General features: G+C 37.6%; 1 protein-coding gene across 1 annotated transcript in view; it reads left to right on the forward strand.

Annotated features, from left to right (window-relative positions):
- Positions 1-27,928, forward strand: part of LOC114658164 (ubiquitin-associated and SH3 domain-containing protein B-like) — a 254,146-nt gene that overhangs the window by 192,604 nt on the left and 33,614 nt on the right. Inside the window, exons 4-10 of the mRNA XM_028810246.2 lie at positions 2,351-2,549; positions 4,932-5,101; positions 8,370-8,578; positions 13,419-13,551; positions 17,640-17,760; positions 19,173-19,295; positions 24,342-24,434. Of these exons, the coding sequence (XP_028666079.1) occupies positions 2,351-2,549; positions 4,932-5,101; positions 8,370-8,578; positions 13,419-13,551; positions 17,640-17,760; positions 19,173-19,295; positions 24,342-24,434 (1,048 nt within the window). The remainder of the gene's footprint in view (positions 1-2,350; positions 2,550-4,931; positions 5,102-8,369; positions 8,579-13,418; positions 13,552-17,639; positions 17,761-19,172; positions 19,296-24,341; positions 24,435-27,928) is intronic.

Genomic DNA, 27,928 nt, shown 5'->3' on the forward strand with positions numbered 1-27,928 from the left:
AGCAATCAATATAAATTCTTCTCAATACAAATTATTACATTTTTTAAAATTTTTGTATTGATTTTTAAAATTTCTGCTGTTTCACTACAATGCGGGCAGAGCAGCAGGGGACAGCTAGTATACAATTAAAAGTACTTTAAAATTAATCATAAGGAACAGAAGCAGCCATGTAATGATACTAAGACCAGCATGATATGCTAAGATTGTTTTCTAGTTAAGGTTCTTGCTGCTGCTGCAGCTAGTAAGAGAAGCACTAATGTCAGTTTGCAGATTCTTTGTGTTATTTGGCTTACTTGATCAGCATGGATAAATGCAACGTTAGCAAGCCAGTGTTAAATGATGTAAGAGCCTGGTGATTTAGTTAAATAAGTGTGGAGGTTATCTTTTCTGTTTTCACAGCCCATTTTACACACAGATTTATTCACAAATAACTTACCAGGAAAAGCTATGAGTGACCTTGACTAGAAATTTTAGGAAAGTTGATCCAATGCTGCTGCAGAATTTAACCTGGCAATGTTTCGAGATGTATATGTAAAAGAGGACGCAGCTTCCTCTTACTGTGTATGTGGACATTTTATTAGCCTGGTCAATAACTGAATGGTAATCCCTGCAAAATGGCATAGAATGTCTTGCAAGTCTTAAATGACTCTCAGGACTTGTTAAAAATGCACAGAGCCTTTTCTCAATATTCAGCAAGCCATTTTTATAGCTGTAACATTACAAGCAGTAGTTGGCGGAGTGCAAAAGTCATTTAGCATAATAAGAAATGTGAAAACTTTGCTGAGGACAAGAATGTTAGACTCATGTTTATCTGGGCATTCATGATGCATGTTCACTGAACTAAGGTTCTTGAATGTGAGAATGAAGTGTCAGTTATTAATAAGTTTGCATAAAATGAGTGTCAAGTACAACTGCTTTTCAAGTAACAATAATATAAATCTCAGGTAACAGCCTGCTCCACTCAACCTGACAGTCTTGGAATTTATCAGTTTATCGGTACGTAATATCACTAACTGACATGCTCATTGTAAAAAAAAAAGAAAGAAAGAAATCAAATTGAAGAATCAAGTAATTAGATATTATATGGGGATTGTTTTCTAATATTTATGTTTAATATCAACCAACTATACTGCTTAAGTTTTAGTTCTATTGCTCTTAATGAGTGTTCCTTGATTTTATGGTTGCCCTTGCAATATATCCTTCAAATCCTCATGAAAATTGATGTTTTTAATCTTTTTCTTTTAATAGAATCTAGAATCTTTCCTAATTAGCACCATCAAAATTATTTCATATAGTTCATTATTACAACGTGCTGAACAAAACAAGATTGAAAACATTACAATCAATAATAACATTATTATCCATTGTTGTTTAGCATAGAACATTTCTTAGTGTAAAAAGTACAAAAAGTCAGATGTAATTCTGTAGCCATCAATCCAATTCCTGAACTTACTTTTCCCCCTACAGGATCAAAGGCAGCAGTGAACTATCCTGGCAGCATTGGTACATGGCACACTCATTAATTCATACCCAACCAGTGACTAGTTCAAATTACCTTTATATCACTAAGTGTAAAACCAGTTCTGTTAAATTAAAATTTAATCTGGCTTTGTGACTTCCTGCATAGGGTGAGCCTGCAGAGTGAGAACGGCATGCCTCAAACACCATGAATTGACTGTGTTATGTTCAAGCCTTCATCTGTTTTTTACCTTTTATACTTCTAATGTGTGACAGTTTTATTGTTTCTGTCTTCATGTTTAACCTACACAACAGCACGTGAAGAACTATTTTGTCTTATGTCATACTGGTAATGCAGACAACAAGGAATACCAATGTGTATTTATGCATGTGCGCATCTGATGTAATCTATACAGCACCATTTATTGCTGTACTGTGACATGCATGGAAGGGAAATTTTTTATTCTGCCAGAAGCAAATCTAAAAAAATGACCAAGGATCTCTATTTTTAAATGGTCACTTTAAGTTTGAAGAAGGCAATTGAAAATATCTTGATAGGGTAGCATAAACAGGGAGAGAGTAAAAAGGTAAATAAAACAGAAAAGACCTAATTTAATATTGAGTATTTGATAGAGAGACCCTATTTTGTACTAACAGATGTGACAATAAGATAAAAGATTTATCAATTTTTGGAATAATAACTAAAATACTACAATATATTTCTGAATGTGCAGACTAGGTAGAATCAATCACTTGTATAAACAAGTTAAAATAAAAGCAGTCACTGATTATCTTCATGTGGCCTCGAAGAATTGTTTAGAGATGACTGCTGTTTGGGGTTGTGGTTTGAAATAGATCCTTAGAAGCTCTAAAGTATGATTTTGTTCTGCAGTGTGCCGACGGCAAAGTGGATGCCCTATGTGATGCCCTGCACAGTGTCGTAATCAAGTGGCGCAGCAAGTTCCCTGTCCCTCTGCCTCTGGAACTTTATACGTCCTCCAACTTTATTGGGCTGTTTGTTGAGGAGCAGTGTGCCGAGGAGCTCAAAAAGTTTGCTGCTGACTTTGCCTCAGAAGCTGCCTGCAAAGCAGGTAGGTGCGTGATGGGACAGGGGCATGATTTCACTGCATTGTTTGGAAACAGGTTTCAATTACAGAATGTACTTGCTGGATTGTGTATTTATGTTATTCTCATCACTCTTAATTTGTGAATGTGGTCCTGCATTGATCATCCAATTGATGGATAATAGTTAGGTGCCATACCAGAGTTTGTGCAAACATGCAAATGTGATTTTCTTGCATTAAGGAAGCATACGTCAAGCTTCCAAATTTCTGAGAAATATCAGAGCAACTGACAAAATTGTACCAGTGTTTTTGAAGTAATGGAATTTCATGTCATCCATCCATTTTCAGTTCCATGTATTCCAGGTCTCTGTAGCTCAAAGCTAGCAACACTAGCCACAGTACTACTGTGCCATTTATATAACAAATCAAATCAAATCAGTGCAGTGGAGAATGAAGCTTTACTCTAGCAGGACACATAGGCAAGAATCAACAACAGGCATAGCATCCATCAATGAAAGAGCACATTCATGCACATACTCATAGAAACGATCAGTAAGCTGAACATGCATATTTTTAAGATATTGGAGGGAACCAGATTAGCCATAGAATCACTATGCAAAAATTGGGAGCACATACAGTACAAACTACAGACTGCAATATTTAGTCACTTTTATATGTGTATTTGTGTCTGGTTTTGGAGTTTTGTTTTTTTTTTACACATTAGTTTTGGCTTTCAGTTTTGCTTTAAGATTGTTTTTTTGCATTACCGCCTTGTTTTATTTGTTTAATTGGTGCCATGTTGACCACACACTATGACATCCCTGTTCACATTATTGCGGGAGCTGCTATTAGTGTCTTCACTGTTGCTACCACAGCAGGTCCAGTTTCCCTTGATGGATATTCTTAAACACCTCTGATTCTTATCAACAGTTAATTACTTTCTAAGGTTGGCTGTAACGTTAGTTTTGTGTGTTGAGTTTTTTGTGTTGGGCTTCAACTTTCTTCTGTTTACAGCAGTCAAGTTTGCTGTGCTACTTTAGTTTTGGTTACTTGGTCCTTCCTGACTGTCATTTTGTCACTCATCATCTCCTACTTTCATTACTAGCTTACAATAATTCTGATCACATGTCTAGTGATCATAATGCAGACTTGCAAAGACTGAGAAAGAAATCAAACCCAGGTCTCTGTAGCTCAAAGCTAGCAACACTAACCGCCGTACTACTGTGCCATTTATATAATAATACTAGTTAGTATTTTGAGCAAAACTTGTTTTTGATGGTTGTATTTTTTGGTGCTAAGAATGAAACAAAAATCAGGTGGTGGGATAATTAACCACAGGTAATGGATACAAGATTAGCATAAAAACAGGGAACGTTTGTACTTGAAATAATCATACAACCCACATGAATGTCCTTCAGTATTAGTTCCTTTATAGAACAAGTACACTTTGCAAGTGAAATTGCTATATCCAAGAATGTAATTTCCATTATATACGTGGGGGCCATGTTCCTGGCAATTACTGAAAAAATGTTATTCTTTTACCATGCTTTACAAAGCATACTAAATAATAACAAAGCACAAACTATACCAAATCTTGGTTTTGTTTTATAGTCACAGTCATATTCACCCCTTATCCTCACTAGTAAACACAATGTGTGTAGCATGATGGAAATCAAGAGCTGTACCTTGTTTGAAATTAGCAAACAAGTAATTAAGTTTTAATAAGGTTTTGAAGCTTAGAGATAGCTGCAATCCATTTTTTATAATAAAGCCATGATCACTAGTTTATTTCCAAACAGAGGACACAGACAGGAGCTGCTCCAGAATGTTTTTTCAATTGCAGGCACCATCTGTGTGGACTTTGTATATTCTGTCAATTCCTGTATAGATTTTTTTTCTCCAAGCAGTCCAGTTTTCTCCCAAATCCCACATTAATACTTTTTAGGTTATTTGTTGGCTGTAAATTGGCACAGTAAGAGTCAGCGTAGAGGAACAGAAATAGAAATAGAAACAGGGATAGGGAGGGATGGGAACTCCCGCGAGCACTCAGATGGGGCGTGCGATGTTTGAAGGCATTGTAATGATGCCATTTTAGTGTGACATGAGGCTGTAGAAGTGTCTCCCACACAATAGAAACTAGAAGTTACATTAATAGCTGAAACAATGAATATACTGAAAAAACAAGTTTAAAATCGGAAAAGCTAAAACAATATACTGTATAATGAAAATCATTTAAACAAGGAAAAAATAAAAAAAATTCCATTGGGCCATTTCTGTGTACACCAGTTGAGAATCTTCTGCTGTCTCTGCAACACCCATTTCTGATACAGTACAGCAGTTAGTTGGTTTTCATGGTTTATTTGGTTTTGTTTTCCTCCAAGTCTTCTAACTACTTGGTTTTTTTTCCAGATGTCCATGTGGAACCACATAAGAAACAACTCCATGTCACCCTGGCATACCACTTCCAAGCTAACCATCTGGGTACTCTGGAGAAACTGGCCAAGACTATTGATATCAAGTTGGGCTGTGATTGGGTGGCAGCTCTTTTCTCTAGGGACATCCGTTTTGCGAATCATGAGGTAGTATCAACGTTATTTACTTTAAACCACCAACAAAATCTCCCATCCCCTCCCTCCATACAAAATTTGGCTACCTGCTGTCTAACTTTAACAACATTTAATTGCCTGAAGTCAAAAGTCTTCATCATGTCTGCTCAAGGTGCTGCTACAGTAAACTGGATGTGATTATACCCAGAGGAGTTCACCTCTCCACTATTTTATCTTGAACTGAGCTCTCCTTGTACTGTATATTCCATTGTTTATCAATTATTGCTTCTCAGTTATTAAAGTCTCTTTTTTGTAGTCCACAGTTATGTAGATTGTATTCCACAGTTTTGTAGCTTGTTCAATTATATGTAGGTTTCACCCCACTTACTTACGACAGCACTAATTTTGTTATGAAACTCCATCCACTTCATGCTTTAGGACCTCATTTATAAAAATGTGTGAAAGATAAAGAGACAAATGAATGTTTGTCCCCAAGGGGGGAATTTGGCCTTTTATAGAAGCTTTTTAAATGCATAAATACATAAATAGATAAGTATATACATATATATGTACATGCACACACTATGGTCTGAACACACACCAGAAAAACTAAAAAGGAAGAAAATTTAAAAAGAAAGAAAACTTCTGACTTGTCAGTCACATCCACAGTGATGCATTATGCAGGGATATAAAGTAGCCCCCATAGTATTTCTTGACACTCTTCTGCTGAATGATTCATTGGCTGAAAGTCCTCAGTGATAGTGTGTCATGGAGAGGATGTGTAACATTGTTCATAATGGCACTTAGTTTTGTTTTAATTCTCTCCTTTGCTATTACTTCCAGGGGTCCAGAGTGTGTCCCATAACTGAGCCTGCCCTTTAATTTGCTTGTTAAATCGGTGGGCCCCTCTTGAAATGATATTACCAGACCAGCACATCACAGTGTAGAAAATCACTTTGGCCATCACAGAGTTATAGAAGATGTGAAGAATGTCACTACCCACATTAAAGGAACACAGTCTCCTAAGAACAAAAGATTCTGCTCTGTTCTTTCCTTTATAAGTCATCTGTTTTAAGAGACCAGTCCAACCTCTCATTGAATATGAACCCCCCAAGTGCTTGTAGCAGTGCACCACCTCAACATGTACTCCCTGAATAGTGACCGGACATACAGTCTCTTTGGTGCAGTGAAAGTCTATAACCAGTTCCTTGTTTTTCCCTATGTTAAGATGCAGAAAATGCTCTTTACACCAAGAAACAAAGTTCTCCACCCAACTCCTATACTCTTGTCTCATCCCCCTTAGCGATACACCCCATAAGGGCAGAATCACCTGGGAATTTCTGCAAGTAACATGAGCTGGTGTTATATTTACAGTTTGAGACATACAGAGTGAAAAGAAAAGGAGACAATACTGCTCCTTGTGGTGGTCCAGTGTTGCTCATATCTGTATCAGAAACACAGTCCTTGAGTCTCACAAACTGTGATCTGCTCTACAGATAGTCCATTATGCAAGGTACCATAGGCTGATCCACTTGCATATCACTGAGTTTACCCCTTAACAGGGATGGCTGGATGATTCTGAAGACACTGGTGAAATGAAAAACATGAATAATACTGAATATGAACATACAGTTACTTACTAAGTTCCCAGGAATGATTTATGGAATATCTGTGCACATGAATAAATGTTCTTAAATCTTACTCTTGCATTGCATGTTTCCATATCACAAATCATCTAAGTTTGCCCTTCTGAGTGAGTGTGTCATCTTTGCCTAGAGAACATAACACTCTCCATTACTTATATGGCTAGATATAATGCCATATAAGCAACAGGAATCACCCATGATTAGCATAGTTAAAAGAGCAAGCACTTTAACCTGTTCAGAGCAAAAAAAACCCTTTCTTTCCAAATGAGATTGAGTTTTTGAAGTCACAGGCAGAAGCCAGAGTAAACATTTTATTTGGTACCTTGAGCACTTGGGAATGTGTAAAATCAAAATGCATTGGTTGGCAGACTATGACATTAGAAGGTAACTAAATAGGTGACCACAAGCAGGCTCCGTTGGTTCTATTCAATAAGGGCGCGCACAAAAAGGTGACCTCAATTGGGCGTGGAGAATAAAAGCGCACATAAATAAAAGTGATCTTCAAAAGGGCGACCTCAATTGAGCGGCGAATAAAGGCACGCGTAAATAAAGGCGAGCTTCAAAAGGACGACCTCAATTGAGCGCCGAATAAATGTGCGCGCAAATAAAGGAGCGCTTCAAAAGAATGACCTTCGGAGCGAATTAAATTAATTGTCCTTGATTATGCTAATAGACCGCATCTCGAATATGTACGTGGCATTGCACATAATCAACAGCTTCAAGTGTAACTTGCTTTCACCTTTTTATACATTCAGTCATTGCCTTAATCTAATTTTCTGTAATTTTGAAAACAACGAAATATGTTCAGTCATTGCCTTAATCGAATTTTCTGTAATTTTGAAAACAATGAAATATAGAGAGCTTTAGAAATAGTTCTTTAGAAGTAGTTCGTTAGAAGTTCATGCATTAATTAATTGGATGTTTTAATATTCTTGCTTTCACCTTTTTATACGTTCAATCATTGCCTTTATCTAATAAATTTTCTGTAATTTTGTTGCGTTTGCCTTTATTCGCTGCGCCCAATTGAAGTCACCCTTTTGAAGCACTCCTTTATTTATGCGCACAGTTATTCGGCGCTCAATTGAGGTCATCCTTTTGAAGCGCTCCTTTATTTGCGCGCGCATTTATTCGGCGCTCAATTGAGGTCGTCCTTTTGAAGCTCGCCTTTATTTGCGCGCGCCTTTATTCGGCGCTCAATTAAGATCGCCCTTTTGAAGATCGCTTTTATTTATGTGCGCTTTTATTCGCCGCGCCCAATTGAGGTCGCCCTTTTGAAGGTCGCCTTTATGTGCGCGCCCTTATTGACGGATACCGGCTCCGTTGATTATGTCTAAAATATCTGTAATCTGTTTTTAAGCTTCTCCCGAGACCCTAAATTGAATTAAGTGGGGATAGGAATTTTATATAATGCTATGTTATGTTTTGAAGCTTTGCCTTTAATGTCCTTCATAATCAAGAGGTTGTGCAGTTCATGATCTACACTTTTTATTTTTTGCTCAACTTTGCTAATTTCAAACTATGGATTAGTGCGTATGCAATTTTCTTAATAACTGCTTAAAAAACAATAAATCTGCTGCAGAATAAAGCAGAGAATCCATAAGCTGCTATTATTTCACTTGCTGTTTGCTCCAAATCATTCTTATTTTGTCTTACAGACTTTAAGAGTGATGTACCCTTACACACCTCAAAATGAAGATGAGCTAGAGCTGGTGCCAGGAGACTTCATCTTCATGTCACCAATGGAGCAGACCACCACCAGTGAGGGCTGGATCTATGGTACCTCACTGACCACTGGCTGCTCAGGCCTCTTACCAGAGAACTACATCCTTCGGGCAGATGAGTGTGACACCTGGATTTTTCATGGGTAAGAAATGGTTGTTTATATCTGTAGACCTGTGTGATATTCCTTAAATATTCTAGAGATACAGGTATAAGATCCCAAATGTCATACTCTTCATAAATTAGCTGCATGTTTATTTTATTTGTATGAAATCACAAACAGAAGAGGCGACAAGATACATCCTTTGCATAATCCATCTCCCACATTGAAAGGGATTGAGCTAATGCCAAGTATTCAAATACAACTCCTGCTTACAAATATATCACTGAATGATATGCAGCAGTGGCGATTGAACTTCATTATCTTGTAGCACCTTCAACAAAATATTAATATATGAATCAAAAAGTATGAATATATAAAAATTAGTCCAATATTACAGAACAGCAAAAGACTGCCATTTTTCTACTGATCATCCAGTCCCTTTCGAGCACTCAGGTAATACACATTGTCTGTGGCGAAATACAAAGAGGTTTCCACATTGAGTCCACCATCAGAATGATAGACAGGGCAGCAATGATAACCAAAATCTGACTTTTTCTAATTTTAGGTAAAAAAAATATATCCTTCTATTAAGCTGTTTAGGATGGGTTTGGATTCAACCAGCTGAGTAGGGTGAGACAACCAGCAAGCAATTTAGAGAGCACAATAAATTTTTCTTGGCATAATTTTGCCCCATTTTATGTTACAACAGCAACATTCATTTATATAATTCGTTTTTATATGGAAATGTAGCTCAAAGTTATTTACAAGTAGCAATAGACTAATTACCTAAGAAAAAATAGTTATACCAGCAACTGTCAGTGTCAATTAAAAATATTTGTTGCAGTCAAATGGACAGGGAGAAAAGAATAACTTGTAAGGGTCCCATAACCAATAGACCACCCACACTTATGTGGAATAGTCAAAATAATGATACTAGAGGATTAGGAGTAGTTAGTCAAAAGTGACTGATGTGCTGGTTTTTCTCAGTGTGATTTGAGTGCAGATTTTTCTCAAAACTTAAGATCCAGTAAATCTTGGCACTTGGTGACATGCTTCACAATTTGTTTCTTGTTCCTGATACATTTTTAATAGATTTAGTAATGGACTAAATGTACAGTGTGAATGTATAGTTTTTTTTTAACTGAGTTAAACTATGCTTTCTGTAAATTAATGAAAAAATGTATCTTATAGATGATTAAACTCTATTCATTATGTGTGATTCTTGTCGAGTTGCCACTGTTGGCTTTGATCATCTAGGGCATAGGTTCTTAAATTATGGGTTGTGACCCATTTTGGGTCATGTGTTGTCCAATTTTGGGTTGTGCAGAGTTGTGATTCACAGTAGTACTAAATAGGAGAGGATCACATACACTTTGTGCCGTGTTTTTAGATGGGTTTCTGTGGGCATTTAAAGCAAACAGCATTGCTTCGTCGATTCTCCAAGCAATTCTGGGTCTTGATGACACAAAAAAGACAAAATTGGGTTATGAGAAAAAAACAAAATTTGAGAAACACTGACCTAGGGGTACATGCTGAAATAAGCTGATTAAGCATAGAAATATTCTCTGTTTGTAAGTATAGACTATAGAAATGTTCAGTACTAGATACAGTAGTATAGTTTTAACCAAAAATATTTATTTAGGTTTAGGTTATTTATTTTTTGCATCCTATGTTGTCTTTTCTGGTGCTGTTGTGCTACTGGTCACGTTAAACTCTCCTGTTTGCACTTTTCTGTAAATCATTATCTGCAGAATTCTTGGTCCCTTGGCTTACGAGTCAACATGATTTATGATCTCATATTTGGAAGTATTCAGTGTTGGGAAATCCCCTCCAACCTCAGGACAGATCCACAATTATAGTACTTAGCACTGTGTGTATGTGGATTTTCTGAGAATATTAAATATGGCAGGTTTCTTCATTCAATCAGGCTTGAAAATCAACTGATATTTAAGTTTCAGGTGAACTTCTTCCAGTAAGAACCAAATGTTATGTGTGAATTAATTTGGGATGATACTCCTTGGGAGGGCAATATAAATACTGTATTATGTTTTTGTGACTTCAATTAAACCTAAAGACTGCGTGGTAATAATCCATCCATCCATTATCCAATCCGTTATATCCTAACTACAGGGTCACAGGATGCATGGTAATAAGTAAAACACAAATCATTACAACATTACTGAAAATGGAGATCTGTTGAATTATTATCAAAATGTAATACCCCCTCCCCCTTGTGAACAACATGCTCATCATAAAATGGTTTCTCGTGTATAAGAAAACACAAGAAGAAAGGCAGATTAGCAGAAGAGGCCAGGCAGACTTATTATATAGAACAGTATTAATAATTTTTCACCAAATTTGAAGAAACTTTGCACCACTGCTCAAAGCAAAAAAATCTTTTTTTTTTTCTATTTATAGATAATATAAGACATTGTTTTCCCAATGAATTATAGAGAATGGGTTAGGAATATTCCAATTGAGTAAGATTCATCAACAAGCAAATAGTATGGTAAAGAGGATTACAACAAACAGTGCCATTAGAGGATTAGGGATAATTGTTAGTTCAATGCTATCTGGAAAATCAGTGAATATTTTCCACAAAATGGTCTTAGAAGTCCCAGCAAGACCAATGGTTGATGACTTAGTTCATAGTTAGAATTCTGTCACAAATAAATTTTAGATAAGTGGTTTGTGTTCTACAATTTATATACCAAATGAATTGTACCCTGCTAAGCTCAGGCTGACGAAGAGTAAATGTTATGAAAGACTGAATTCAGTTCCTTGTCTGATATATTAATGGAGTGACCCCTTTCTCATCATTTTATAAATGCAGTATCATCTAGGGTTGTGCACCATGAAATTAGGTAATAAAGGCAAGTAATGTAACCAGTATTTTGTTTCTTTGTTTTTTGTTTTTTTTTACACAGTATGGTCTAGTGTTAAATGAAAGTTAGAAATGTGCAGGTTCAGAAGTCAGCACTGACTTGCTATGTGGCCATCATCATGTCACTAATCCTGCGTGCACATTAATTGTAGACATTTATATAAAAATAGGACTGTAAATTACTTTGAGATGTGTATTGTCTTGAATTATGCCTTATGAAATAAAGATCAATATTTGAGGTGAAAATTTTATCTGTGACACTCGTGCCCCATCTCTATAGTGACCCTCCAACCCAGAATGACACCTAGGAGGCCAATGTGTATATTAATGAATATTTATTAAGTAAAGGACCACAAGTGATGGATGAACAAAGAAAAGGGCCATAAAAGTAATAAAATCAAAGCAAATCTTACTTAATCCCTGGACCATCTTTACATGGATTCAAGTCATGTTGTGCCAGGATTTGTGACTTACCCACTTGCTTATCTTAATGTTTGCTGCCCAGACCCTCCCATAAGTTCCTCAGAACCCTATTGACCCCCTCCCCAAACAATACTCACAGCACTTGACCGCTAGTTACTGATTACTGTTTTCCCCAATTCCATAAATCTCAGCTTGAAGTTACTTTAAATCCTATCCCAGGTTTTCCCTGTAGCAACCCCTGACTCCTTCACTCGTCAGTTCCCTTAAGTGGGCCAGGTCTCCTTCACAGCTCTTTTGCTGCCTTTCTACCTAATTGCTCCTTGTTCTTCGTACTTGGGACCAAATGTCAGTGTAGAGGTCTTTTATTCTATACAGAGGGCAAGGCATTCATTATAACTGTCTGGCCCTCCTTATAGGAAAAGAATATGGTATCCAAGGGGAACAATACATGCCTCTGCCTAGGCCACATTTCAAACTCCCAAGAACCCCTGTGTACATCCCTTCCAGGGCATCTAGCATACAAATAGGGCATACAGGCCCCTGGCAGTGTTATTTGTTCTGTATTGAAATAATAATATGTATCATCCCTGTAAATGCAGGTGTTCCTCTCTTTCTGAGGGTGTTTCTGTGTGCTGCTCTTACACTGTGGCATCCATTTCTATTGTACCTCCATTGATAAGACATACCACATGTTTCTGTAGAGATATGATGTAAATGATTATTTATTGTATTTGGCAAACACTTTTACCACAGGTGCCTTATCAGATCAGACCACAATACAATGAAATTGTTGACATTTATTTTTTAGAAATGGAGTACTAGTGGGTTATGTGACTTATGGAAAGTGAGTATGGCCGGAGTGAAGGGGAGCAAGATTGTTCCTTACTGCACCACAGTGCCACTAGTGCACTCAGAAATTTTGCATCTCATTCTCTCCTTACTGACTCTGTTGTGTTTTCTATGTTTAATGGGATTCATTAGAATTTGGTTGTTTCCTCTACATACTGCTCATTAAACACTGGTCCTGAAAAGCAAAGGTCCAATATACTGTAAAGTCTTCAATTAGGTTTTGAGCCTGACGCTTTTCTGTACTGTGTTTGAGGGGAAACACTGTATAGCCAATTATGCATGCTGTGTATCACCAGAGACACTACAGTAATATAAGAACTTTGAAGTATCAACAAATGCTCCCATTCTGTCCTATTTTCAGTGTCCACACACTGCAGTAATAACGTAAAAATATCAAGCATTGCTACACACTGCCTCTTATGTTCCCATCTGGGGAAAGCTCAAACCCTTTCTAGTTGGTTTCACCCATTCTCCCTAATATCATTATAGAGAACAGCTAACCTTCTCCCAGTTAACCTAGGTTCCTTGTACCTTTCCCCCAATAGTTTCCTTAAAAGGGCCAGGTCTCTAGCACAGCTGTCTTTCTGCCAACCTTTTAAGGGGGTGTAAATTAGTTTGCTGTCCCAGGCCTGGATTATATGCTAGCCTAGAGTGTGGGTGCAGAACTTACTTTAGCACTGATGCCAAGTTGTCTTTACCATCTCTTTTTTTCACTTCCTTGTCCAGGTCTTATTCGTTCCTCAACCTAGGTTCACCAATAGGATTTGGCATGAGTGACAGGGCCTTGGATGGCAAGCTATTAGAAGAACATGGCCCAGCCGAGTCTCCCAGTCTCAGTGTGATCTGTCAGCCAATGCAGGTACGCATGAGCTTCTGAACTAGCCTGGGGTGCCATCTAATGGAGTACTTAGGAGTTGCAAGCACTTTCTATGCTACCCATTCAAGGACACTTGAAGTATCCTAATGTTACATTATTTAGGTTCTCTTAATGAGGTCGAAGGACTTTTGTGCATACCAAATAATTTAAAACTTAAAGTTTTTAAAGTGGCTTGAGACGATCAAGGAATGCAGCGCTTTTGTTACATTTGTTTCCTTGGTTACTAGTTTGTGATCAGGTGACTAAACCCAAATTGGCAACATCTTACCCAATGGTGTGAGCAGGAACATCCATTTGGCGTTGATTCATGCATGCTGTAATTAAATAGCATTAATGTTGGTCTGCATTTCCCATGTTGATTGTTGTAAGAGATCATGCATGCAATGTTTGTTAGGCAACACTTACTAAGTTGTTGCATCATGGTTAAACAAGTTGACTTGTCCACCTACCAGTAAATTTCACTTGCCTTTCTATCTTCTCAAAATTTCATATTACTGTTCTCTTTCAGGTTTTTGTCTTAATTCTGTCCACTAGTTGACAGAATTATATTAAAAATCTCAGAAATATATAGCTATTACTGTACACTGTTTCTCCTAAGAGGGACCTTTCAACAGAAGCTCAAGAAATATTATAACATAAAACAGCTACCTACCTCAAATACAACAATTACAAAAAAGAAGAAAATGTCTGACTTTGCTAAAGATAAGAGCACATTCACAATCAGCATTATAAAGGCATATTGTCTTTACATACTGACATAGCCCCAGTAGCGTTTCTTGACACACTTCTGTTGGTTAATTTGTTGCATAAATGTGCTCAATGCTAGTGTCACAGGGAGGATGTGCAGCATTGCTCATAATAGTTAACAAATTTGCCTTCATTCTCTACTACCTTCATTGAGTCAACAATGCATCTCATAACTGAACAGGCATTCTTTATTAGCTTGTTGGTTACTGGTGGACCTCTCTTGAAGTGGTGTTACTGACCCAGCATACTGGCTGTCACAGAATTATAGAACATTTAAAGGGTGTCATTACTCATATTAAATGAATTCATTTTACTAAGAAAAACGAGTGTGCTCTGCCCTTCCTTATATAGTTTCTCAGTGGTATTAGTCCTGTCTAGGTTGTCACTGATGTGGACCCCCAAGTATTTATAGCCACCTCCACATTAACTCCCTGAATAGTGGCCAGTTGTAGAAGTTCCTTGGTGCAGCAAAACTCAATAATTAGTTCCTTGATTTTGCTGTGTACTATGTACTGTTCCTAGATGACCCCAATTGACATTACTTGATTTTGTGCTCCCCCATTCCACTTTAATTACTCCTCTGTGGCTTTATTTTAAAATCTAACCGCTAGCCTCCCTGCTGTATTCCAGTTGAATGTTATACTTTTGCTTGACATAGAAGAGGATCCTTCCCTCACTTCTGTCGTGCAGGTAATACAACCATTATGACAGAGGTATAACACTAATAAGGTCACCCTTGGCAAGGCTGTGACCAGCCACTTTATAATAATTACGATTTGGGGTGACAGACAGTTGAACAAATGAATGTTTCTTTGAATTGGATTCCTCATAATTGGATTATAAAGAACCACTTAGAAGCACATTAACTGTGAAATAACTCACAGATAAACCTGCCAAAAATATATAGAAATCATAATATATCCTGCAACCTTAACTTTCCAGTGATTTTTCAGTCCTGGAAAGACATTCATTTTAGTATAATATGGCTGTATTCTAGTACAACTTTTTGAGGAAGTAAAGACTATCTCAGCAGCTGGAGGCAAATACAGGAGACAACCCTGGACACCAATCCATCTAACACCAACACACACGCTAGGGCCAGTTTAGCATCACCAATAACCTTCCCCTACATATTTTTAGGATGTAGGAAAAATAGTTGTGCCTGCAGAAACCTGCAGTATGTGGGCAGAGAAAGAACAGGCAGTCTTTGCACAAACAGTGACTGAGCTAGGATTTCAGTACAGTCAATGCAGCCTTCTGTAGCTGTGAGACAATACCAGTAATCAATGTATTACCTTATGATGGTATCAGAAGTCCTTCAGTGCACCCTCTTTCAGAAACCTCTAAATCCATTGACCAGAGCTTATTCCTGTTACACCGGGCTAAAGGCAGGAACCAGCCATGAATGAGGTGTCAGTCTGTTGCAGCACTTGCTAACAGACAGACTTTACTTATTGCACATACACCCAGTATATATACAGTCACTGTATTGTTTTATCCCATTAGTTTTTATTGCTGAACATATATTCAGAAGAGAGACAATTGTGTCCATAGACACTCCTTCATTTTCCATGTTGTTCTTACTAAAAGAAAAAAAACATTTTTGAACATGATAGCTGAACAGTTCACGGCTGTTTAACCATTCCTCCTCTACCCAGGAAATGGTCAGTGGAAATGTTTTTATGAAAAATCTATTGTTATTAATATATCTGTCTGGTCTTTTATCTGTCTTTTTGAAACAACTTAGATCCCACTCAGCTGATTTTGTTGAATTTTAGAACATATATTCTTCAAAGAATTTGTCAGTAAAGTTCATTTTCAATGTACTATACAAACTTCTCACATTTATGTAACTCTCATTCAAAAATCTTTGTGGATTTTTTGTTATTGTCTGTTTAAGAACAGAGAAACATTTTATGCAACATTGGTTGCTGATTGATTTATTCTTTCAAATTTTGAGGGAGGTCAGTTTGCCTGATGAGAAAACAAATGCTCAATACAAGTTATTGAAAAGGCATCAGAGTAGTAGTGGCAGACTTCAATTGTTACTTTAAAGTAAATTCTGGAATAAGAACACAGGGACACAGCTGGAAATTTGTTAAAGTCAGATTTCATACAAATGTTAGAAAGTTTTTCTTCACACAAGGAACCATCACCACATGGAATAAATTACCAAGTAGTCTGGTGGAGAGCAGGACTTAGGGGACCTTCAGATCTTAACTTGATTTTATTTTGGGCCGCCTGGGTGAATAGGATGGATGAACTTGTTGGGTTGAATGGCTTGTTCTCATCACAGCTTTCCAATATTGCTAATTTTCTAATGTTGTCAACCAGCTGGATGTAGTTTCATGCTCTGTGGTTGACAAGAAACTTCTCAACAGCATCCTTGAATGCCTTCCATGCAATTTGCTCTGGCACCACTAGAAGATCTTCAAACCATTTGTCATTGATGATGTGTCTGATTTGTGGACCACTAAAAATGTCTTCCTTTATCTTGGCATCAGTTATTTGTGGTAACATCTGTCTCAAATATTGAATTCCTCCACTTTCCTTGTTCATTGCTTTCCGGTCTTTCCAATTTTTATATGAAGAGGAGGCAAAAGTATCTTTGCTGGGTTGGCAAGTGGCTTTTGTGCCACATTTTTCTGCCCTAGAACCAGATGCTTACAGAGCAGCCCATTGCTTTTTTTACTGTAATGAGCACGGCTCTCCTGTTTACAATTGAAACAATAGTACTTGGTATATTCGAGCTGCAATTCCTAATGGCAGTGTCACTACTTTGAGATCACTATAGATGTTCCAGTTGTAGTGGTGGTATTGTAAATGTATACTTATGAGAGGAAATCACAAAAATAAGTGAGCGCAAAGAAACAGTATATAGTACAGTATATATAGGAAAAACTAATGGTGATTTTTGTGATCAGCAACCCGAAATCCATAAGATATACCCAGAAAGTGTTCAGGAAGCAATATGTCATTGTCCAGCGTTACTTGTGTGCAGGCTAGCCATCTTTGTTTTATTACTAATTTAATAATAAGCAAAAAATATTTTCAAGAATTTTAATTAGTCTAGTTAGCATAAAATCATTTGATTTATTATCTGTAATAGAAAAGGTGAGATGAGTCTATGTGGCACTTCACCTTTTCTGCCTGAAAATAATTTTGTCACAATTTATGAAAGAAGTTGGTATACATAATTGGTAAGAGGTACTTTTCTGTCCAGAGGTACTTTTTCAGTCCATGGCTCTATCTGGTGGTTTTTCATGTTCCAGCATCCTTCTGTTGAGTAATTGCTTTACATGAATGCTCCTTTTATATTGCAGGTACTGCGGCTAAACCCTCACACACAAATGCCAAAGCGCTGCCTATTTGTGTGCCGACATGGTGAAAGGATGGATGTTGTATTTGGAAAGCACTGGCTTTCACAGTGTTTCGATGTGAAAGGTAAGAACTATGCCCCATTAATCATTCTGAAGACAATGCAGTATCTAATTATGTTGACAGTTCCATACTAGTGCATGGGAAAGACAGTGTCTTCCTGAAGTACAAACATTAGCAGATTCTCCATCTGGTGTACCTACACTCACACAGCATCAGTAAAACTCAGTGGCAGTCAGTTATTCACCTGAAATATGACAGCTTTCTCTTGAACCAGGAACGCCCAACCGTTTGAGTTTCTCTAAGTTTCAAACTAGCAAAAATACTGGATGTAGGAAGTTCACATCTCCCTATCTTAGCAAGTCAGTGATTTGGTTTCTTGGGTGTTTTTGGGTCCAGAATCCATTTGAATTTGCTGACATTTCTGGTCAGGTCGAGATGCACTAAGAATGCGTTTACATGGCTATGTGCCAATGTATGTGTACAGTTAGTTGGAAGCTCCCCTGTTTGCATCAGTATACCTGAGCTGACCTGTTGGGTTATTTATGACTGGAAAGTCACTCTTCCAGTTTGCTTTTCAGTATAAAAACCTGGCTAGGTTGATTTGTTTTGACTGGGAAGCATGTCCACTATTGATTTCCTAATACCGTTTGCTAATAAAGTATTATTATTTTATTTTATTTATTTTTTTTGCATTTTATTGATTTTATTAAAATCAAATAATATTCCATACAAGCAAGTCAAGTTTAACAAAACTAGGTTCAAAACACATCAAGTATTACTGACAGAGCATACTAATTACCTATTCCATATCCTCACCTACAACATTCACACAATTTTTTGGGGGGGGCAAGAGTGTTATACCAGCTAATTTCCTTTTTAACTTTTTCACCTCTAATTTTCACATGTAGCACATCTGTTTTTCTTACATTTTGACTAGTCCACATTATACTTTTAACAAAGATATCAAATCGGAGTACTTTTATTCATATTAACTGTCAGTCAGTCATTGTCCAACCTGCTACATCCTAACACAGGGTCACGGGGGTCTGCTAGAACCAATACCAGCCAACACAGGGCACAAGGCAGGAACAAACCCCAGCCAGGGCGCCAGTCCACCGCAGATTCATATTAACTGTTTCAAGTTTAATGTAAGCACTAACCTCAGTCTTTTATCCATTGCATTCCCCTATCAAGAAATGAGTACAATTAGGCTTTGATCATTCCTAGATACCATGACAGGCTTAGACATCCTACGACTCTTTATAGAACATCTGTAAAATTTATGTTTGAAGGAGACCAAAATCAGCCTTTGTCAATTAGCATGCCCTACCACATCTGAGTGAAACTTGGCATCTTCATAATAAAGGGAGGTGGCAGCTGTAAACAACACCCAACCAATGTTCATTTGCTGCTTCTACCTCGCATTCAACATTTTCTGTTTATGTGGCTGAACTGTAGGTTTATGTGTTCTCCAGGTAGATATGTTCGTACGAATTTAAACATGCCTGCCAGTTTACCTCAGCGGAGTGGTGGATTCCGGGATTATGACAGAGATGCACCCATCACAGTCTTTGGGTCAACGCAAGCCAGGCTAGTAGGTAAGTGATGAAAGTAGGTTAGATATTTGCACTGTAACAGGTGGCAATGCATTAATGCTCTTGAACATTTAAAATTACGGAATGCAATTCTATTTCAATTGATTAAATCAGCACAATTTCTTACCGCCGTGTGATGTGACAATGCAGGTTCTGCTCCATGCTCCCATCTTACGGGAGCCCTCGAACCCAACACCGTCGGTAATGTCACCGATGAGCTAGGCAGTGAAGGCATCAACCATGTAAGGGGATGGTGTAAAAAGTATGAAGTACTTTTATTAAAAACAGCAAAATCAAAAACAAAGTGTCCAAATAAAAAGTGCAGTGCTTCAAATAAGTCATTAAATAAATGATCCAGTAAAACAGGTGAATCCATGGAGGTTAAAAACACAATAGAAAAATCTTTTTAAAACGAGGTTAAAAACAATGGCTGGAAGTAGTCTTTTCTTAAAACTCCGGTGCTTTCTTCTCCCTTACTGGCAGCTCCCCTGCTTCTCCCCTAGTGTGTCCCGCAACAACAGGGGAGTCACCTCACCAACAAAATGCAGCTCCCATAAATTCTGGTCCGGTAGCCCTCTGATCCCCGGCTACATCGAGCTCCAGCAGGATCGAGACTTGGGTTCCGTCCCCCAGCGGCCAGGGCATTCACGCTGGGGCTCAACATGCCCAAAGCCTCCTCGACTCCGCTTCCTTCAACAGCCAGTCAACCCCTCTGCCGGTCACTCCAGCTCCAATCTGCCTCCTCCAAGAGTTGGCCAAACACTCATTCTGGGCTATCCTACCGTCTGCATTAAACCTTCATGAGCCAGCTCTCACTCTCCCGCTCTGGCTTTCTCCTTCCTGCCGTCTGTTTCTCCATTAATCTCCATTCCCGTTCTTTTCTCACTCTTCTTTGCTTCCTCTCTCCCATCCGCCTTGTACTTCTATTATTTATTACGGGGACGTGGATCAGGTGTGGCAATTAGCAGCTCCCAGGAAGAATTGCTGATGCAGACGACTCCTCACCTTTGCACATAAGCGAGGACTGTCCGCATCACGAATCACCCGGTAACTACACCGGCCACACTACCACGCCTCCTCTTTTTAAGCCATGAGTGCGGCGACCATTTATTTAAAAAGTGTCCTTTTTGACTTGAGCTGTGGACCCGCTACATCCCATGTGAGTTTATTTTTGTGGGTTTGGGTGGGGGGAGTGTGTGCATTGGAGTAAGCATAACTGGTCTGAGCACTGTATAACTTATTACTAGTTGTAATGATCAAGCTTTTGCTTATGATTTTTTTTAGTTTCTCCGTTTCTAAAAATTATTAAGACTTAGGGGTTTTAGAAGTCAATGAATCTCATGGTCACATTCGTTTTTGAACTTAGTATGTTTTCAGTGATGGCATGTTGTTTTACTTATGAGCACCCCCGTGTTCAGAGTTATTTGTTGTTGATTGCTATGCCATTGCTAGGTGCTGCGCTTGGCATCATGGGGTTGAGAATACAAAAGTCAAGCCATACAATTCTTGGTTGCCCAAAATTGTGGATTCTCACAAAAGTTCTTTGTATTTATTCCTTATTTGTTATTACATTTCTGGTTGTGAAAACATTTGCCCAGTTTAAAATGATTAACTTGCCAACATCTCCCGATACCATATCCATTCAAAGCTTCTGTCACCCAATACAATCAGTTCACTAGTGTCCCACATATAATTACAATCTTTTGGAAGGAAAAAAGAAGACACTATATTTATATAGCACTTTTCTCACTACTTGAAGCACTTTACATAGAGTGAGGACCCACTTCAACCACCATCAATGTGTAGCATTCACATGGGTGATGCAATGGCAGCCATTTTATGCTAGTAAACTCATCACACATTAGGTAGTAGCTATTAGGTGGTGAAGGGATGAGAGAGATAGCCAGTTAGAGGCAGACAATGATATGGGAACTCTGCTGGCTTTACCAACATCTCTTCCAGTAGCAACCCAAGTTTTTCCTAGATAGTCTCCCATCCAAATACTGGCTAGGCCCAAACATGGTTAGCTTGAGGTGGATTACCTGTTCTGAAGTTTATGTAGTATGGCTGCTAAACTCAACACCTTCATAAATGTGCATATCTAATCATTTTTACTCTACATTGCAAGTGACACTAATGTATAACATAGAACAGCATTTCATTATGAACTTGTTTGATTGTGTGTGTGTGCTTGAGTGTCCCATGAAATGGATTAGTGTTCAGTCCACATTTGGTTCCCATCTAATGCACAATGTTTTTGGGCATGAACTTCAGCCCTCCTTCCTCTTTGGCAAAGAAAAAAAATGTCAAGGACTCTTGAGTTCATTAATCCATAAATCTTTTTTAGCACCATCTATTGAATACTTACAATATAATTTACAACATTTCACATTCATTTAAAGAAATTATGGCAGTTTTTATAAAATTGCAGCTTTTTTTAAATTAATGATCCCGCATATTTGCAGTTCTAAATTTTTATTAATGTACAGTAAAACCTTGGATTGCGAGTAACTTGGGCTGCGAGTGTTTTGCAACACTAATAAATTTTAACTTGATAAACGAGCGAGGTCTTGCAATACAAGTAGTATGTATACGCTTTGTCTGCTGAGTGTCACGTGATCACAACTGAGCTGATGGTTCTTCTTTCTCTATCTCTCTCTCGTTGCGGGATTGTGGGTAATCATCTCCCGTTCTCGGTCTCAGTCGGTGTGCCTCACTCATATAGCCAACATCCATACGAGCGTATACTGTTTACTATAGAACTGTTACCACATGTGTGTGAGTCCCTGTCTTGCACCCCAAAACTGAGTCTCAGTACTTTAGCAAAACCAGCTTTATTCAGCTTGAAACAACAGCACAGTTATTTATTGTAGCGGGATCTGCCACTCTCCTATACACAGACACAGCAGTCAGAAGGGGTCATGACCAGGTTTGTGGCCAAGTAATACTGTGCCTTGCGCATTTATAATGTTCCTTGTATCACCCATCAACGGCAGACATTTATAGCATGTCCGCGATCTTTTCGGATTCGCTTTTACAGCGAACTGCTACAGCGCTGGGAGCCTGCGGTTGCTTCGGGACACTCTTCCTTCCGTGTGTCGTCCCATTGGGTGGAATCCCAAAAGAGTTTAGAAACCTTATGGTGCGTAAAGCATTTTTTTATTTTGTGTCCAAGTGTAGTGACTCTTCAGGCAAAAGCAACTGTCATTGGATAGGTTCCATGTTAAAGTCGCAAAAAAAGAAGAAAATTCCAGTGAGCCAACAGATAGCAGGCATTCCGTTAGTTAGAGTGAAAGTCATCCTACACAATAACCCTCCTCTCGTCTCCTTTACACCAGCCATAATTCTTTTCAAAGGTAAAGTGCAGGTTAATTTGTTTTATGTATTTTTACTTTATATTTTGTATTAATCATTTTTATATGAATAGTTTTGGGTTGTGGAACAAATCATCTGTGTTTCCATTATTTCTTATGGGGAAATTCGCATTGATATATGAGTGCTTTGGATTACAAGCACATTTCCGGAACAAATTATGCTTGCAATCCAAGGTTCCACTGTATTTCTCTATTATCTCTATCATCACACTTATTATCAGGTTACACAGCCAGATGAGGATACACTTCATTATGTCTTTTATTTTTAAAATCTTTCTGTGCAATGCCTGTTAATAAATTATGCAGTAGCAATAAATACAATTTTGAAAACTTTCACATTGTCTGTGTGGTAAAATGAATCCATTAGTTAATTAAATAGATTGTGAGGAAAAAAATGGTGTGCACCTATGTCCTTTTTGTAGTTGATCCTCAGTCTTTATCCATAGCTTCACATTGTCATCTTACTTTACAATTGGAAATCACTGACAGCAGGTGAGATTTCATCTTTAGTTTTGAAATCTTCCAACAGCAATTAAGCAGCCTCAGCAAACACTTCTCTTTTGACCTCTGCATTGCTGAATGACTTTGTTTTTAAGCAGGAATTAAGTTATGCAGAAATATGCAATAGTTGCCCCTTTCCCTGTTTTAAGATTAGTGAAAATTGACTACTGTGTTGTTAGTTGAGGATTAAACTCTTCAACTTTTCTTTTTTTGTCACTCACTTTTAATAAGAAATTCCTCATTATTCACTTGTGTACTTTTAAAATGGGTAATGTTTCCTTTTTTCACATAGTAAGTCGCATTTTAGATTAGATGCATGCTTTGAATGCAAAAACACAAAAAAATATTCCTTTGTGGTAAGTTTTTGGTTTCTTTGCTTCATGTTTTTAGAAGAAATATTACAACTATCAAATAGGCAATCAAAAATATCTAACAGGTGGATGGCCTGTTTTGCTCTATATGTACTGTAGCAGGAGTAGCGAGATCACATTCTTAGGTAGCATTAGCTCTTCCAGCCAACAACTGGGCTACGTAGATTTTACAATGCAGTTTTATGGTTGGACACTCCAATCTTTTTATTTGCTGGAGAAACTTTAAAAATAAAAGAATAAATAGGATGTTTTTTGTGGTTTGTTTTCTAGTGGTGGGAAACTTGGTGTTCTGTATTTTTGAGCAGGAGAAGCAGAAGAAATTACTTTTTTCACATTGTCTTTTTAAGTAAATGGCTGTCTTGATGACAGTTTTTAATTTTTTGGACTAATTTTCTGAATTTCTGCCACTATACTCAGTTTTTGGCTCTTTGCTAAAACATGAAAAACTGTCCAGATGTATCTGAGCAAGTTGCAAAAAGTTTGTAATTCACTAAGATGCTGCAATTTAAAGACACAGATTGGTATTGTTAGAAGTAAAATTGTTTTTTTATCATGTAACTGACATGTTAGATGTATCCAAGCAAAATAATACAAATGGTAGTTTAAGAACAATACCTGAATAATTTCAGAATGATATCTGACCATTGTACTTTAGCTGCTTATCGCCACTATGCTGTAGAAACATTCTAAGAAGAAGGACTGAATATGTTGCAGGTAAAATAAAGCAAAAGTAAATTAAGATGTTTGGCATTCTTGCGACTGTTGGCATCCTTATATTTTGAAAATTTTCCTGCTTTTCTTAGGAGAGGCTTTGCTGGAGAGCAACACTGCTGTTGACTTTATCTACAGTTCCCCCTCATTGCGTTGTGTGCAGACTGCTCATAATATACTAAAGGGTAAGTAGAATTTTTGCAGACTGTTTCTTAATTCAGTGCTTGCATCTTCTAGAACATTTATCAAATTATTATGCTTGGTTGAAAAAATCCACATTGCATTTTGTGTTTGTATAAGTTTCAAAATTTAAGACTTTATTTGTCACATACAGTTGTATAGGTACAGAGTACAGTGAAATGAAAAGCTGTTAAGGCTTTATATAGTTACTATTTGAACTGTCAGTGTCACAGGGAGATTCACTTGAAAGAGGCCCCGAATATTCTGTTGTAACTCCCATTAGGATGAAGCAATCTGAATCCAAAATAATATGCTATATATCTTAATATATGTGTAATCGATTGCATTACATACAATGCTCGAAGTGGTTTCTGTTTTCTGCCAGACACATTTCGATGTGGCGCTTCCTGTTCCTGAATGTATCAGTAAGCGTCTCGGGGGAAATAGCAGCAATTTCACGTTGGATGTTTTCCTTCAAATCTTCCACAGTGCAAGGCTTGTTCTAATAGACTTTTCCTTTGACCATACCCCAAAGGAAGAAGTCTGGTGGTGTCAGAGCCAGTGACCGTGGTGGCCAAAGCCCTTTTGAAATTACTCTGTTGCCAAAGAAGGACTCAGTTTCTACCCTGCTCCTTGCCGATGTGTGACACGTTGCTCCATGTTGCTGGAAGTAACCTTCCGTTAACTCACGATCATCCAGCTGATTTTGACATCGCTTAAATGAATGGGTGACCCAATAGGTTTGCACCATGAAGACGTAATTCTCACTATTGCACACCACCATCCTGATGGGAAATTGAGTGACTGAGTGAAGGGGTACGGGCGGTATGCACCCAGAAGTTGCAAACAGAGGTTAAACGCCGTGACGGTTGTCTGGCGCCTACCTCATCGCTCTAATGCAGGGGCATCCTGGCTTGTTCAAAGCTCCATATACTGAGGAGCAAACTGCACATTGTTTTGTTCAGCAAGAGTTATTACAGAATATTCGGGGCCTCTTTCGAGTGAATCTCCCTGTACATTGTCACCATGAACTGTTTGCTGTCACAATCAGCTGGCATGTAACAAAAAAAAAAGAAAACACAGATTTGTACAGCACAAAATTGCTGATTCACAAAAAATGTTGCAGTAAGACATTGTTAAGGAGAAAAGTAAAGAAAACAACACATGGTTGTGTCCTATCTCTAACTTGAAAAAATTAAGATCTAGGAGAAAAGGTGTTACGGTTGAACCCGTAAGGGTTTGTGCCATTTAGTGATACCAGCATTGTGAATCAATTTGTCAGAACACAATACAAATTATGCACATTAAAATGGACAATGATTATTCACTGTATTCCAAGTTGCTTGGAAATGAAAGCAAAATGTCTTGTTAAAATTCTTCAGGATGCTTTGCAAATTGTAAAGTGTAAAAAGTATGTTGGAGACATTTTTTAACTGATAATTACACTGCACATGCTGTGGTTTATTTTTGCAAGCAACAATGTCTTTGTTCTTTAAGATTTCACTCAGACTCAATCTGTTTAACCAGCACCCACATCAGACATTAGTAAGAATGCTACACCATAGGAAAAATGCTTTAATAGGGCAACCAGGCATTACTTTATAATCAGCCCCAGTACATGTTCATACATTGGCTTTGTCTATCATTAGGATGCAGAAAAAGGTAAAAATTGCTTATTCACCTGCTAAAAGACCATTTAAATTGGGACAAGACCGTCATGGAAAAAGTTACTTTGCCTTACTAATGATATGTTATCACAATAGCAATTTTGCTTAGTAAAAGAGGAACCTAGATGCTTAGACACTGACCCTATCAGGCAGCAGCACTCCTGTCTCCGCTAAATATGTATACTTTAAAAATGTTTCCCATTTACTACCCGGGGATAGGTACAAAATGTTTACAATGCCATACTGATTATTATATTTGTGAGATTTTATAACAGTTATAAAATAAGTTCTTGTGCCAGTATTTCTACAGTGGAGATTGGCCAGTGCCGTCTTTTGCTTGCTGTCCATTGGCTTAAGTACAGGAGTTAGAATTTACTGAAAGCAATCCATAATAAATATAAGACGTGAAGAAGCATTCAAATTGACCCTAGGTGAGGATCAAGAAGACTTCAGTGTTCTGTGTATCATAACTCACCTTCCCAGATCAAGGGGGCTGAATGTTCATTTCTGAAAGGCAGTGATGACATCTTTGTAATAAATCAAATAAATTATTATGTGTAACTTGTTACATTTGCTGATAAAGGAAGTTATGATGGTACCTGCCGTCAAAAGTCCACCTATAGTAAAGAATAATTTATCATTGCATTGTGGAGGTAATGAATATAATTGCAAAACATGATGATGATGATGATAAATTTAAAAAGCCAAGTACTTTTCACAGACATGAGAGGAACATACTTGACATGTTAGTAAAAGGCAATCTAATGTATTGGGTTTCTGTTTTTCCTAGAGCAATATCAGGAAAGTAATTTACCTTCGATGAATTGGTTGTACATTTAACATCTTACATCAGAAAAATCTGAAGGCACGTGGTTTCAGATTTTTAATAATAGAAGTTTTTGCACATGTTATTATGAATCAGAAAATTAGAGATTTTGAATGCTTTTTCATGCTGTTCCTGTTTTATAATCCGAAAGACTGATTTTAAAGCACATTGGTTGAAGGTGAATGACCTTGCTAGAACAACTTTGATGTATTATTAGGAACAAGAAAAACTTCAAATATCAGTTCCACTTAAGAGTACAGTATATAATAATGTAGATCATGATTGCAATGAATTATTGTAATAGTTTGTATAAAACTTTAGCAACAGCATTTTCCTTTCTGGGTACAAGCCTGAGTTCATGCTCATTCACCCTTGTCATTTTGTTATTTCTGTGATTTTTATAGTTCTAGTAGTTGTACCGAGTTATAAGAGTTTTCATTTCTCTGCCGCAGCTTCCTACCTGCCTTCCTTGTCTTCAGTGTGCCTTGACTTGTGTGCAAACGTCTCAGTCCAAATTCTCCTGTACATCAATTCCTCTTTCTCTCACTCATTTGAAATGTTGTGCTTAGCCATGGAGCAAGTACAGTTTGTACAGAGTCAGGCTTGTTGACAGTGAAGACACATTTACAGTTTAAACCTCTCTGGAACAGCCACTTCCACTTGTCCATACAGCTGTACTCTATATCACATTACCTCAGCTTATAGTACAGAAACACTTTCATTCTCCAAAGTTGATAAGTAATGAATTACTATTTAATCCAGGGTAAGAGGAAAATACTTAAGCCCTCATTTCTACATTACCGGAGTGCAGAATTTTAGTCCAATTTGTAAATTTCTCTGTGACTTCTTGGTGCCAGGCTTCTTTCAACAAATTCTGACTTATGCTTTTCTCTGAGAACTGATACTTAGTGACTGCTTTAGTAATGTAAAGCTCAGTAATAACTTTTCTTCTAGCAGTTCTTTTCTTAACTTATCATTTTCATTCATCTATCCATTTTGTGAATGT

This window comes from Erpetoichthys calabaricus, chromosome 9 (genome assembly GCF_900747795.2).
Source record: "Erpetoichthys calabaricus chromosome 9, fErpCal1.3, whole genome shotgun sequence".
NCBI classification, from domain to species: Eukaryota; Metazoa; Chordata; class Cladistia; order Polypteriformes; family Polypteridae; genus Erpetoichthys; species Erpetoichthys calabaricus.